At 35.6% G+C, this 14,830-nt stretch overlaps 2 protein-coding genes across 6 annotated transcripts in view; one reads left to right on the forward strand and one right to left on the reverse strand.

Annotated features, from left to right (window-relative positions):
- LOC109839305 (phosphatidylinositol:ceramide inositolphosphotransferase-like) lies at nt 248-5,997 on the reverse strand. The gene is made up of 8 exons (XM_020407735.1): nt 5,959-5,997; nt 2,235-2,319; nt 1,749-1,844; nt 1,088-1,236; nt 935-1,006; nt 725-785; nt 525-601; nt 248-367 (listed from the first exon to the last, which is right to left on the reverse strand). The coding sequence occupies exons 1-8, from the start codon at nt 5,995-5,997 to the stop codon at nt 248-250; spliced, it is 699 nt and encodes a 232-aa protein (XP_020263324.1).
- The window catches only part of LOC109838776 (1-(5-phosphoribosyl)-5-[(5-phosphoribosylamino)methylideneamino] imidazole-4-carboxamide isomerase, chloroplastic-like), a 14,691-nt gene continuing 3,074 nt past the window's right edge, over nt 3,214-14,830 (forward strand). Inside the window, exons 1-8 of one of the 5 annotated variants that reach the window (XM_020407200.1) lie at nt 3,214-3,538; nt 3,629-3,690; nt 6,428-6,626; nt 6,721-6,782; nt 6,856-7,057; nt 9,950-10,035; nt 10,479-10,580; nt 12,256-12,389. In XM_020407200.1, the coding sequence (XP_020262789.1) occupies nt 6,506-6,626; nt 6,721-6,782; nt 6,856-7,057; nt 9,950-10,035; nt 10,479-10,580; nt 12,256-12,389 (707 nt within the window). In that variant the 5' untranslated portion in view covers nt 3,214-3,538; nt 3,629-3,690; nt 6,428-6,505. The remainder of the gene's footprint in view (nt 3,539-3,628; nt 3,691-6,427; nt 6,627-6,720; nt 6,783-6,855; nt 7,058-9,949; nt 10,036-10,478; nt 10,581-12,255; nt 12,390-14,830) is intronic. The other 4 variants (XM_020407202.1, XM_020407201.1, XM_020407203.1 and 1 more) reach the window with 4 other exon arrangements.

The raw sequence follows: 14,830 nt of genomic DNA on the forward strand, positions 1-14,830 counted from the left end.
CATAAACAAATCTTGTAAGTGACATAGTTCAACACTCAGGAGGAAACAACGCTCAATTAATTATAAAGACAAATGTCCTTAATGCTAATATATTAAACCAACCACATAGATATCCAATGAAACACAGTTGAATTTGGTATGCTTTTGAATATAGTTGTGGTATGCTTTTGAATATAATGTTGCGAGAAGCGATTATAAGCAAAAATTCCATCATCAGAAAATAATAACTGAATGTTGAAAGTTTATCCTACCATGCAACAACAACATCAACTGAGTAATGCTTGCGAGAAGCGATTATAAGCAGACTTTGAAGAATGGCCATCAACCAAGCAAGAGCCTTGATACACCTGCACACAGCCAGGTAAGACTAAAGAGCAGATCAAAGAAGATTTTTAGAACTAAGATTCCAAGCATTCTAAGCCCTTTCCCTCTTAGAGCCATATTTATGGTATACACGCACAAACACCAGAGTGAATATCATGTGGGATGAAAATATCAGATCACCACAACCATATATGGTATACACGCACAAACACCAGAGTGAATATCATGTGGGATGAAAATATCAGATCACCACAACCATAAATGACTCCTTGAGGAACTGCAAACAAGAATAAACCAAATGAACATCTATAACATTCAAGTTATATGATAATGAGACTCTCTAAAGAAATGAATTCCAGAAGAACTGCAAACAGAATCACCTCAAATGAAGATTACTTACAGTTAATTAGAAGCAATTCCCACACGCTATCAGGAGGGGGCAATGTGGTAAGTTCGGAACCCTGCATGGAAGCTCAATGCTCTCAGTTACACTTATAAATTACTAAGTGAGGTTCATTTGAATGAAACTATAAATTACTAAGTGAAGTTATAGATAGTACTGGTCAATTGCTATTGAAAGCTCATCAATAAAATTGGCATAGAGATGTACCTCACGACAGTGATAGTTAGGCCCAGGAAGTTGAGTAGAATAGAATGTAACAATCCGTAACATTTGTGAGGCCTGCATGAAAAACTTCTTTGTCAGACTAAAGCATTGTCAACCATCAAACACGGGTTATCCAGTATCAGTTATGGAACTTACAACTAAAAAAGCCAGCATCCTCCGCCATATTAGAACTGTATAGAAGCGTTTACTGTGGAAAATGAAAGGGTGAAATGTCCACTGCAGAAGAAATTGACGGAACATCATGTCATAAACATTTGGAAAACTGAATGAAAACAATCTCAGCCCTTCAGAGAAAACATGGGAGAAAGAAAAGAAGATATTAACAGAGTGATCGAATAAACAACAAAAGAGGACATTCATCTGCAAGATACGAAACTCAACTAATGAAATTATAGATAATCTTATCACGATAAATGACAGGGCTTTTTAGTTTTTTTAATACTAAAATGCAACTAAGTTCCATTAGATATATAGAAGCCAACTCAAATACAATGAATAAGTAACAAGGCAACCCATTAAGAGGGGAGAAGGTTGCAAAATTGTAGCACAGCTAAACTAGCATGTGGAAGGTGGTACAGATAAAAAAAAATAGGACAAGACCAGCAGAACCTTATGAAACTTTGCTGCTATAGTAATAATATAATGAGAAAGTAATGTAATTGAGTGACAAAAGATAATAAGATAGTAACTCATAAATTCTTAGTAAAAGGACATTTTTGTTCTAATTGAACACAAGGATAGCTTTTTCAAGACTTATTGCGACCGTATGTGACAGATAAACTACATAATAATATACTAACCGGAAGGATCATGAACCCAAGATCTTGGAGAACAGGTCCAGGTCGATGTAAATAGTGAACTCCTCGAGCTGCCAACCCATGAATATACTGGAGATGGAAACAACAAACATAGCATACTTCTCCAAGTTAGTCCATACCATGGTCATCAAAGTGAGCCTGCTACTTTTTTAAGATTTATTATTTCCAATCGGTAAATTCTATGCAATATCAGTCTGAGTTATTTAACTCTTTCTTTCTTCCCTTTCTGTACAAGAAATTTTATCAGCCTCGACATTAATTTCCTTTCCTTTTCGATACTATAGTTTATATTTTTTTTATCACTTATTCACGGAAACAATACTGCTCAAAAAATTCCCAAATATATGGTGATATACACAATAAATCCAAAAATATAAATTGACAAAAATGTTCCTCCTCTATTACAGAATACTCTTAACAGCCCAATCTTCGTCACAAGATCATATAAAAAAATAATAACTAAAAAATAAGCCCTAAGAGCAAAAGCTGCCACTTTTCCAAAAGAATCTGCACCTCTAGAGCAGTCTCTGTTGCAATCTTCCTCCATAACTAAAAAATCACATCAAAAGTTCAAAAAATCCCCCTTAAATAAACAAATCTATACTTAATTTTTAAATTTCACTTGAGTTATAACAGCAGCATTTGCATGTGCCTTTCAAATACAATGATAAGATAATAAATGACAGAAAGAAAGAAAGAAATCGATCTTCAGAGGCATCAAATTCCACACAAAAATCAACGACGGGAGGAAAGAAATCCATACTTTGAGATCAAGGATCGACAGTACGATCGTCGCTTGGCGAGCTTGAATGCTCAGAGGAGGATCCCGACCCCAACCCTAACTCCATAGGATAGTAGGAAGCTCTGGCATAGGTTTCCAATGGCGTGGGCAATGCAGGACTCGTCGGCGTGGTCGCAGGCGGGGTGTTCGCCGGAGCCTCGCCGGGAGTGGTGGCGCTGGAGCTCCTGGATCGCCTCGCGCAGCCTCTCCTCCGCCTCCCGGAGGCGGACCTGCGCGGTGGCGTCGGGGGAGGAGGAGGTGGAGCTAGGGATTCGATGGAACAGGGAGAGAGAGGGGAAAGGGGGAGACCTAAACCCTAGATCAGATCTAGGGTTTCGACGAGAGAGGAGAATGGAAGAGAGGGGAGATAGAGGAGTCGGGATCGGGATCGTGACTGAGAAATGTGAGAGAGGAGTTGGGATCGGGATTTAATCCCGTCGGGATTTGGTAAATACCAAGGGTGAGGGTGGGATTTCAAATACGTGTATTTGAGCTTTCAAAATCTACTCTTTAAAATCATTTGATTTAAAATCTTAGCCTAATTTGAGGGCCAAACAAGAGATTTAGATTTAAAATACCCTGAATTTTAAATCCAGGGTCCAAATCCAAGTTCCCAAACGCAGCCTAAATGCTAAATGGATACTAAAACGGGCGGTCACTATTCACCCATTTGTCCGCCCGTATTCCCAAAAGCGCGAAGGCTCAGCCCTTTTTCTCCGATTTCATCGCTCTGGATTCCGGCAAAATCCCTAACAAGAAGAAGAAGCGGTCGCAGATCACTCGATTCCGGCAAAATTCCCAAAATCCTCCCGTTTCTTTCCAAGCTCCTCAGGCTCATCCCTACTCTCCTCCGCCGAAACCCTAGATCCGGTCCTCCGCCGAAGCCCTAGATCCGGTCCTCCGTCGAAGCCCTAGCCCCTGAAGATCTATCGGCTAGCACGAGGAGGCCGAAGCCCTGAGCAGCAGAAGTTCTTTCCAACTCAGAAGGTATTTTCTTCATATTTCTCTCTTCAACATAATCTGAACCCTAAATCAACCTCATTACTTAAAGATTGAATCCCTGTTCCTGTTGTGCAGGCTTTGAAACCCTAAAAATCTAGCCCTAATGCCTTTGTTTTCCTGAGCACCAGATTTGTGTGGTAATTCTAATTGATTTTATTTAATTTTTTTACTTGAATCGTTGTAATCGTTTGTTATTTCTTTGCATCTTTGTTGAAATCGTCAGATTGTAAATGCTTTGGAGTTTTTTTTTTAAATTTACAATGCGTAGTTGCTAGTTTTAGCGTGACAATGCAGTGTTTTGATCTTTGATTTGGGTTAAATTTCTTGTTATTGTGATTTTAAGTTGAGGAGCGCACTTTTTTTAACTTAGACTCTGGATATTTGAGTGGGATGTTAACTGAATTATGAAATTTGATTTATGTCCTCTTATAATCGTGCGGAATTTTATTAAGTTTTTATTTTTAGCACAATTTTTCTGAAGAGACCTGAAAATTAATTATGTACATTATTTTTGATATTTACAAAATAGCATCGGTTGTGTGGGAGGATGAAGAACATAATTTTCCTCATTGAGGGAGTGGAGTTGGAGTTTTGTGAAATAAAATTGTTTCGTGAACAAGCAATTGGAAACAACTGAAAAATAAATTATGCGTCAACTACAAATGATGGTTGATTACATTGGAGTATTGAACTCAGAGATGTGAAGCCCTGAAGGATTGATTTTTTAGAACTGGAATTATGGATAAGTTTGGTAGAATTTTGATCAAAACAGTGATAGGGATGGGAAAGCTAGGGGAAAAAATAATAACTTGATGGAGGCACACTTCTCTTTAAAATTTTCACATCTTTGAAAACTTCTCTTTCTCCAAGTGTATGATCATTTGCATTTAGTACGTAAAGTAGAGACCACAGAGATATTCGTAGATAGACTCATTTAAGTACATAACCAAACAGACCAGTAGCAAGTAGCAACTTTTATTAGGTTTTCCAATTTAACAAAATAGATTGACTCCTCATTGAGCGTGATGGATATGGATTATGTAGCTAGCTAAAAGATTTGGGATAAACATTTTATTTTTGTCATTCTTTGTATTAATCCTGATTTAGACAAACTTATTTGTCCCTCTAGAATAAGTGTGTAATCAACTAAATTACAAATTAACTGAACTTATGAACATAAGCTTGAACATTATGCAAGTTCTAAAACTAGTACTTAAAGTTATAAGGAGTTTGAAACATGAAGTCAGTTGCCAGCGAGGGTTTTCCTTAGAGTTACTTAAATCACTATTCATTTATTATCACTATTTTTTGATTAGTTTGGTATGGTGGTTGTTTTATTTGATTTCTTGAAATCTGATCGCTTCATTTGCCCTATGATTCAGTAGAGGCATTGACATGGATAATTTAAACCTGTGCAAAAATTAATCGTCAGGTATCAAAAACTTAATGATGAATGTTCTTAAATAAATTGTGAGCATGTCGATTAGTCTTGTGATGGGACTGCAGTTTGATTTTTATGAATTGTCTTGCTTGTGATGATACAGCTGTGGAGAAAGCTTGACTTTGTGGTTAACTACAGCAGTTTGGCTGTATATAAATGCGAAAGTTAAAATTTTCAGGATTAATACTTCAATTTCATTTGTATTAACATGTGAGCTAATATACTCTTTTGTTGAAATTAGATTTGAATAGTTTAAGATGGAAATCTAAGGCCTTTCTAGTTCTGTGATCAGAGCTCATCATTAGTCTGAACTCCACCCTTATCAAATTACAGTACAAATGAAAGATTGGACATCATATTTGTTTCGGTTTTTATAGCGCTTAGAGCAGCAATGTGCAAGGGTCTTTGCAAGTTCTTGCGAACTCATTGTGAAGGCGAAACATTAGCCGAGGCTGATTCCAGACTTGGAAATGCTATAAAAGAAAAACTGGTAATCCTTAGCGGAACATTAGATGTGGCTGATTCTAGACTTGCTCACAAATTAATACACTATACAGTTAGATGGTTGAGTCCTGGTGCATGGCTAGATAAACTGAAATGAGACTAGGCAATTTATTAATACTGATTATACTACTTGTTTTAACTTTTTTTTTAGACATATGACTTGCAAATGTATCACAATCTATTAGTACTATGATAACATTTTTTGTATTGGGAAGCAAAGTTAGTTGAAGCTGTTTATGAACTTAAACCAAGCAACGGTAATGCAAAGTTTGTGTCAATGTGATTTGTATCATGTTCTCATGTGATATATTGTTGTATTTATTAGTGTTTTATCACAAACCTAGCACTAGGTCATGAGTAGCGATTGCTGGTTTTAGTTCTTGAAGTTTGTATTAAACTCTACATTTTTGTTCCTTACTGCATATATATGTTACACAGAGCCTAATATATTATGTATTACATCATCTGTATATTTGCCAATAGAATTCTTCTGTCTCATTTGTCGAATAAGAATTCTATTTTTAGTTTCTAATTCTCGAAGGATTCTATTTGGGAAAAAAACTCCTAGAAGTTTTGCACAAAAAATCCTCCAAAGGTTGTAAAAACCCCCCAAAAAGTTTGCAAAAGGCCCCAAAATTTTACGAAAAGCCCCTAATAGTTTGCAAAAGCCCTCTAAAAATTTACAAAAAACACCTCAAAAGTATTATATACATAGCTACTATAGTTAAATGGGCAAATGGGTGGCCCGTTTATTAAATGTGCGGGTAAAAACCCGCCCATTTAGAAAATTTTAAATGGGCCATAAATGGGTAAATGTGCAAAACATGCCCACCCATTTATGGCCCGCCCATTTAATAACCAAACCCACTCATTTAGGTATATTACAAGCTATATATGCACAAGATTACACAATATAAGCTGAATGGTAGGTAGCTACTGTAGCAATAGGCGATGGGCACTGTAGCTGTAGCCGGTGGGCGCCGTAAGGTTGACTTTAACAGCCGGAGATGATGACTTTAACACTCAGATCCGCCTCCAAAATATCTCCTGCTTCCTTTCATCAGATAAAGCACAAGAAGAATCAATGGGCACTTCCAGTGTGCCCTTCGAGCTCCTGCTCTTCTTCCCGTAAGTCGACTCGAGAAAACTTTTTTTTTATTTTTGTGTGTGGGGATATAATAGGCATTTACAAAAAATTTGAGCTTTGGGTTTTTGATTGCAGGATCAGTTCATCTTGTGGTCGAATGCGGGGTGCGATTTCGGCCTTGTATTGATATACATGAGGTAGCTATGTGATCTGATGCTTATTTGATTTTCAGAAATGTTTGTTTCTTATAAAGTTAAGCTTGGACTTTAGGGAAAAGTCAAGCAAATAGTTGGATCCACACTTCAAGATTCGGGTAAAGGCACTCTAATAACCAATTTTGAATCAGATAAATCTCCAGCTGAATATGCAACTTTGTACAAGAAGGATGAACTTGCTGGGGGTCATGTGATAATGCTTGGTGCTGATGCTGCAAGCAAATGTGCAGCTATTGAAGCCTTGCATGCCCATCCAGGTAAATTTGCTCAACTGTCAAAAAAAAATTCTTCCTATTGTCCAGTGTTTTTTCAAATCCTTTATTTGATTCTTGTAACCTAATTTATTAAGTTGGAGTGAAGTTTGTTTTATGATAGTGCTTAGGTATTTGATATACTTTAAGCCTGTGACTTCCTTATCTGGGTAAGACACCCATACTCATGCACATATTTATGCAGATGCTAACCTTTTTACTTGGCTAAGTAAAGAATACCAAGCATCTTCGTATTTGTTCGGCATCCATAGTGTGTACACAATGATACAAGTTAGTGCCGGTTCACTTCAAGTGATCAACTAAATAACCAAAAATAAATAAATAAAAAGGAAAGTTAAGTTTATATTGAATCAGATGCTTACATAGACGTGTCCATAATTAGCTGACTCATTTCTGTATTGAGCAGACAAATCCTTCTGCAGTTTCAGTCTTCAGGTTGTTCTTGGAGCCCGGGTAAGCCTAACCCAGTCCACCATGTCAAGCATATGATTCCCTAGCTAATAGCTAAAGGTTCACAAATATGAACCATATCTGACTATTAGAACACCTTACTTGATCCAAATTGGGTAAGCGAGAACTTGTATAATTAAAAAATTGAGGGATATATGTTAATAAATGATATTAGTTACACTCATGATCTTACGGACAAACCAAACATCCTTTAGCTGGCGCTTACTAGTCCACAATATCAAGACAATTCATGAATAGCAAGTGCAGGGATACTGAGCCCAATTACTACACTTCAAGTGTTTGTTATCACACAGTAGATGAAGATTCTTAATATGAATAAATACATGAAATGCCTCACATATCAAATTCTTAAGTGAATCTACAATATAGCTTCTACTTAACCGAGTTTGTAGCTTATGTTTTGGTTTGGTTAGTGTGCCTTCTGATTTGTCTATTTGTGCTCAGATTTTTATTTTTATTTATTTGTTTTATTTATTTATTTATTTATTTATTTACTGGTTATTTATTTAGCTTTATCCAGACTAATCTAGATCCATGCACATGCCTAACAAATGCTTACTGGCATTCTACAAAAGATACTAGCGTATGATTTAGCATAACTACTGGTTTACAAAGTCAAAAATATATATTATTGTCATTTATTAGAGGTAAACTTAAACACGAGTTACCAAAATCCTTTGATATTTGACAGAGTATCACTTGCATTCTACAAAAGAGAATAACATTTAATTTGAAGCAACTACTACTCTGCAAAGTCAAAAATGCATTATATTAGTGTGTATTAGAAATGGAGGTAAGTTTAAAACATTAGTTACCAAAATCGTTCGATAGTTGACAAAGTAGATCACACTTGCATGATATTATATATAAAAATTAAAGGAAAAATTGCACTGCCTGGTTGTTAGATTACTATCTCTGAAGCACAGATTCGCCCTCGGAGGCCACGAATCCGTGTTCGACTCGAATCGGACACGGATTCGTCACGCACGTGCATGACACGTGTCAGACACGCTCAATCCGTGTCCGACACAGTCAACAGTCAACAGTCAAATTAGGTTCAGACACGATCAAAGGAGCTCGGACACGGCTCGGATTCGTCGAAGGCCGATTCATTCGGGTTGTGGGTTTAGTTGTTAAAATCCAACCCGAACCATTCGATTAAAAAACTCATCACTATTTCTCAAATCTCCCGTTCGATTCAATCCTCATCTGACTCAAATGAAAGAAAAAAAGAAAAAAACCCATGGAGGCCGTATTGTTTGTTAATGATGAAGGCAATGAAGAAGTCATTGGACTAGCTTCCACCTCATCTTGAAGTACTTTTTGTTTACAAACTTGTTATTTTGTGATAGATTCATATTTTAGATTGTTAGTTGAATTTTATGAAAATTTCTATATATAATAATAATTTTTAAAAAAAAATTCCTTGCCATATCCCCGTATCCTATTTTTTTGGATTTTGATGTATCCGTGTCCGTGCCGTATCCGTGTCCCGTATCTGTATCCGTGCATCATAGATTACTATTGAAATGTATAAATCTATTAGGAATGGCTATTTAACTTGTATCATAAACTATGTTGGATGTGACTATAGTCCAGAGGATTGGAAAATATTCCAATCTGCCTTACAAGTGTCAGGATAAAATTAACTGCATAAATTTCTGACTGCAAAGTCCTGTCAAACTGTTAAAAGTGGTGAACAATTGATTCTAAATAGTCCAAAAGTAATAGGGAAAAGGTGGATTTTAGGGGATGGATGGGGAGAGGTTTCCAAAAAAAAAAACATAGGAGCCCAAACAACATTATCCCAAAAAGAAATGTGTAGGTGGACTAGTGTGAGAGTAGTAGGGATCAGGCGAACGTTCATGTAAACTAATGTGCATATTATATATGCCACGATGACCCCTCCCATTCACTATTTAAGGTTTTCCACTGGCCCTAGTTGTACTTCAAGACAGTCTGAGTCACGTATCCAGATTAAAAGAAATTAACAGAGGCTTTTTTGGGGGAAGGGGGGGGTCTAATTATCTAATGCAATTTACTAGAGATGTGAACAAAACTGAAGGAAAAGATAAGAGCTGGATTACCTTCGTTTTGTTAAATGGTTTCCTTAGTCATGTTATTAGTTTTAACAATTATCAGTGATATTGTCTACTGGAGTTAATCTCTGGAGCAATTAATAAATAGATAAATTACCAATAAAAAATTTATACAATTTCTGCTTAGTGTGGATACTGTAGGCGAATTTTAGATAACATGATTCTTTCAGGATTCGTATGACATAACAGCCACGATGTATTTAGAAGCATCTTTTTAAAGTAAAAACTCCTCATTCAAGTTAACTGACAATTTATATATGAATATACCCTCATTTATATATTAATATTTCCCTACTTCAAATTTTAGGGGGGATGCAAGTTGGTGGTGGCATCAATGTCGACAACGCTCAGAGCTATATTGAGGAAGGAGCCAGTCATGTGATTGTAACATCGGTAGGATATTCTTTGGACAAGATTAATTGGAAATTATTCTTCTTTGTTTCTTGTCTTCTTGCTTTTATGCTACTACCTCTTCAGCTTCGTGTCTTATATCAGTCTTCAGGATAGTGGTATCATCTTCTAACCATATCAGTTTGAGTCACATACTACACAAAGAGCCACATAGAAAAGCACATTCTGCTGAGGTTTGGATTCTTATATTGAGGAGCTAATCTTATTCATATCAAGTTGTCTAAATCTAGTTTCTCAGCAGATTCCAGAAAATACTTTATAGATATTATTTGTCAGGGGACTTGTTCGATTGAAATTAAATTTTATTCATCCTCTTTATATAATGTCTCTTTTCATTTGAAGAGCTCTTATGTTCTTTGTGGAAAGCCTATTAAGTAGATATTTTCACAGAAGTTTTAAATAAACTCTTTTAATTGCTACTGCAGTATGTTTTTGATGGTGGACATATGGACCTTGAACGACTTAAACGGCTTGTTCAGTTGATTGGGAAGAATAGGCTCGTTTTGGATCTTAGTTGCAGGAAGAAGGTAAATGAGTTTAATATCTACCACACTACTTATGTTACATAGTTTGTTTTGTGTCTATTTTGTTTTTTTAATTTCTTTGTTTTGATATATAAACAATAGAATATGTCTAATGTGAATTGGGTCGCTAACAGGATATAAAGTAAAGTCTGGACTATGTTAAGTGTAGATGTGAAGTTGTATTCTGTTGGAGGAATTAATTTGAATTACATGGAAACAGTAACAAATACTGTTGGTTTCTACCAATCAGTTTGAAACTCGAAACTTATGAGATCACGACTATCTGTAAAATAAGCATTCACTTTACATTTTGGTTGGTTAAGAGGAAGAGCTTTTAGAATCAAATAACCACATAAGTTAAACAGAGACGGGGAATAGAAAACCTAGATAGAAAGCTTTTTCAGTGCCGTTCACGATTCCCATTCAAAAAAGAGAATTTAGCAGTTCTCATTCTTCCTTTGTATTTACTCCATGGCACCGATCATATGTTAATACTAACATAAGACCAACCACCAAAAGCATAGATGATCAGCTAACATTCGAGGTCTATTTGCACCTTTTTCCTGTTAGCTAAACTTGATTAAAAGGCAATTAGCTTTCTAAACATAGTCTCACATTAGAAGTGGTAGAAAAATTTTGGTGGTTTAAAATGGTACGTACTTCTCTCACTAATGCTTGATGTCCCCTAGATAGGTGTTTTTGGCTTTGTTTGTTTGCGCTTTGGTTACCGCCGCTCCAGCCCGCTCGCCACGTTGCACCACGCCGCTTTTGTTTTATTTTATTTTTTGCTCTCGGAGAACATGCGTCGAAAGTAGATGAGCGTGGTTGACAACGGATCGTGGGAGAATGTGCAACCGAAAGCAGACAGCGTTTTCGACAGCGGAACATGCAGCCGAAAGCTAGCGAGCGTGGCCGACAACAGCACGTGGGTGAACATGCAGGGAATCTCAATAGCTCTCTCTCAACCCTATATATATACATCCTCTTCCCAGTTCGAAAAACACAGAACAAACACAGAAGTTCATTCTCTCTTCTGCATTCTCTCCTCTCTCTAGTTACGAAATTTTTGCAACTATATTTTTTGTAGTTTTATTTTTGGGCAATCTTCTTCATCTGAGCTGAAGCTCTACACTCTCGCCCGAGTACGAAGACCGGCTGCTTTGGGGGGGTTTTTTTGTTGGGGGGAGTCATCTGCGCCAGGGCGATAGGCGGGTCCTTAATCTTCTCGGGCAGTGATTACACGACTGCCCTCGATCAGGCCAAGATTTTCTGTTTAATTACTAATTTCGGATATATTTGCAAATTTGCATGCTGATTATTTACGGTTAGTACAACATTTCCTTCTTCAAACTACCTGTTGTTTCGTGTGTAACCTTTCGAAACTTAGTCTGTTATAACTATGGCTTATAACTATGGCTGCTGATATTTGTACATTTTTTCTTTTATAATATGCAATTTAAATTTCTTATACTCATGCGAATATGGAAAGAGGGGAAATTTAATATGCTAATAAATTTATACTGCTGAGAATATGGAAAGAGGGGAAATTTCGACATTTTTTGCTAAATAAACTGCTTTTATGATTATCGACTTGTTCTGGTACTTGAAATGAAATTTTGTTCGGTTGTTTTTTGCTTAGATTACTGCATCTCAAGTATAAGACTGATCTTTTGTGCAGAACTCTAGTTATTTCATTGTCACGGATAGATGGCAGAAGTTCAGTTCTGTAATTCTGGATAAGACAAGTTTGGCATTCCTTGCTACATTTGCTGATGAGTTCTTAGTTCATGGAGTTGATGTAGAAGGGAAAAGGTAACTTCCTAAAATATCACATTTCTAAATTTGTAAATTATTCCCATATAAATTATTCATCCAACTTAAATATTAGGAAACTTTGAATGCCTGGCTATCAGCCACCAAACTGAATCTTCATTTTTTAAATTTTGAGTTATGGCACATAATTTGGCTAAGATAGCGTTGCTGCCACTTGATACTTGAAATTCATACCATGTTCACTAATTCCCACCATTTCTATATCCGTGATGTGTCAGATTTTATTCCCTTAAAACAACTGTAGAAACTTTGCCTAACTATACTTTTTCTCTTGTCCACGGTTTCCAAGTTATATTAGAATATCTTATCCTGAATAATTTTTTATTTCTTTGAGCACATACTTTGAGTGTAAATGTTTGCATCCGTCATGTTATGGTATATATTAGTCGCCTTTCTTATCTGCACAAACCTTGTGCTATTTCAAAAGTTATAATCCTAGAGATTTGTTATCCCGCATACTACATATTTTGAGATTTATTCCATCGTGCCCCAAAATGCACAGCTTATTTTAAGGCGAATGAAAACGGCAACACGTGCGAAAAACACATGCTGAGCCTGCTATACACTTCCATATCACAATTAAAACTTTTAACAAAGAAATTTATTTACATATAGAAGTGTCAGAGCAATAGCTACATTGTAATAAAGTTTACTGTAATAAGTCGAAGACTCTTATTACATAAGCATATCAACATGTCTAATATAACTACAAACTCAGCATCAAAGCATTATCTAGAAGATCCTTCTTATGTCAAACTCCATGTCATAGATAAAGCTGACTAATGCTCATTTGAAAAAGATTGAAAATATTAGGATGAGTTTACAAATATTAGGGTGAATTTACACTCTGTGAGTAGAAAATTTATTATTTGCGGAAAGTTAAAGAAATTATCATTACTACATTTAGATAAGCTATTGTCAAAGAGAACGATTGATAAACACATAATATTTCGAATAAGAGAAATTCCCAAGAATAGCATGTAACACTATCATAAAAGAATATTCACGAATTTAAGAAACAATACGAATAGCACTAAATACTTTTAAATTTTATAAATCACACTTCACAAAACTTCCTTAGTTGTCACACTAAGGCTATGCAAATCATAGCATAGTAGCATGAGAATGCGCATCGAATCACTACAGGTCAATTCAAGGACAAAATCTACCTAGCACTACCATAGGTTGCCCGAAGACCACTTCACTTCTGCCAAGAAGTGTCGAAAATGTACTTTTAACACTGGTTGGTACATTCAATACCGTATAGTAAGCTTAAATAAATCACTTCACTCCATAGTAAATTTCTAAGGATTATTTTATATTTGAAAACACATTCTTTTCATTTCAAACATCACTTGCAATATTCACTTGTACGACAAGCAATATAATATGCTTTAACACTTTTGTAGATTATTTCATATATTTTTCATGAACTCTAGAGAAATCTAATTATTTTTGTCAAATACAAATTTTCAACAAATGTCATGTGAACAGTAACTTTAAAGCATATTTTCAATATCGAATTCTTTATCAATTTTTCTATGAGTGAAACTGAAATAACATGTATGATCCCACAGTTAATCTTTGCTAAAATAAGACAACTATACATGGTAAACTATTTTTATACCAAAATATTAAAAAAATAACCAATGATAAGAAATGTACTCACCTTAAGAAATCCGACAATACTTTGGAGAGCCGTACTCCAATATCCTACTACTCGATCAAACCTATAAGCATGCAATATGCATAAATATCTAATGCAAAAGATTTCATACGCAAACTATTTTGGGCATAATACTAAGGTTTCTGGTATCTAGGGTTTTTTCTGAAACTTATTTTTATTATTCATTATAGAAGATCTAATTTAAACTTTATTTAACTAAGGCCTCAAAGGAAAACTTTTTATTGAATAAGTATCATTTTGAAATATCTCTTTATAGGTTTTTAGACCCAAAACTAATTTTGCATATTTTTAGGAGTCTAACATCAATTTCCTTTTTCTTCTTCTATCTCTCTGTTTCCTTGATGCTCCATAACCCATCAACGTGGCTAGGGTGAGTACCATTGGTGAAGATCCGGTCTAAGAAATGACCGGAGATTACTGGACATTGTCGAAGGTGATGCCGGTGGCTAGAAAAGGTATTTTCTATATATGTTTCTAATCAAAACAAAATAACTAACCTCTTACAAGCTTGTCTTCATCCTCTTCCCTTCTCTGGTTCTCAACGTTTCTTCCTTTCTATGATCTCAAACCTCCGTTTCCTTTTTCTTTTGTTTTTATGTACGAGGATATGAAAGATTTTGGCCACTTATACAAGATTTTCAGTGGCTTTTAAGTTCTAAAATGCATATAAAACCTCCAATATCTTGAATTAAATGATCCTCATAAACTTCAGCTATACCATTGAGTTTCTCTC

Source organism: Asparagus officinalis, chromosome 4, assembly GCF_001876935.1.
Source record: "Asparagus officinalis chromosome 4, Aspof.V1, whole genome shotgun sequence".
Classification (NCBI taxonomy): Eukaryota; Viridiplantae; Streptophyta; class Magnoliopsida; order Asparagales; family Asparagaceae; genus Asparagus; species Asparagus officinalis.

Bases quoted from the DNA above. Each gene is read 5' to 3' on its own strand.
- LOC109839305 (XM_020407735.1), bottom strand. From the start codon at position 5,997: ATGAGACAGAAGAATTCTATTGGCAAATATACAGATGAT. The intron at 1,845-2,234 runs TTTAGTTATTAT...GTTGTTTCCATC, and splicing joins TTTGCTCTTAGGGCTTATTT to TCCAGTATATTCATGGGTTG. The intron at 1,237-1,748 runs GTATATTATTAT...TTTTCTCTGAAG, and splicing joins GTTCATGATCCTTCCGGTTA to GGCTGAGATTGTTTTCATTC.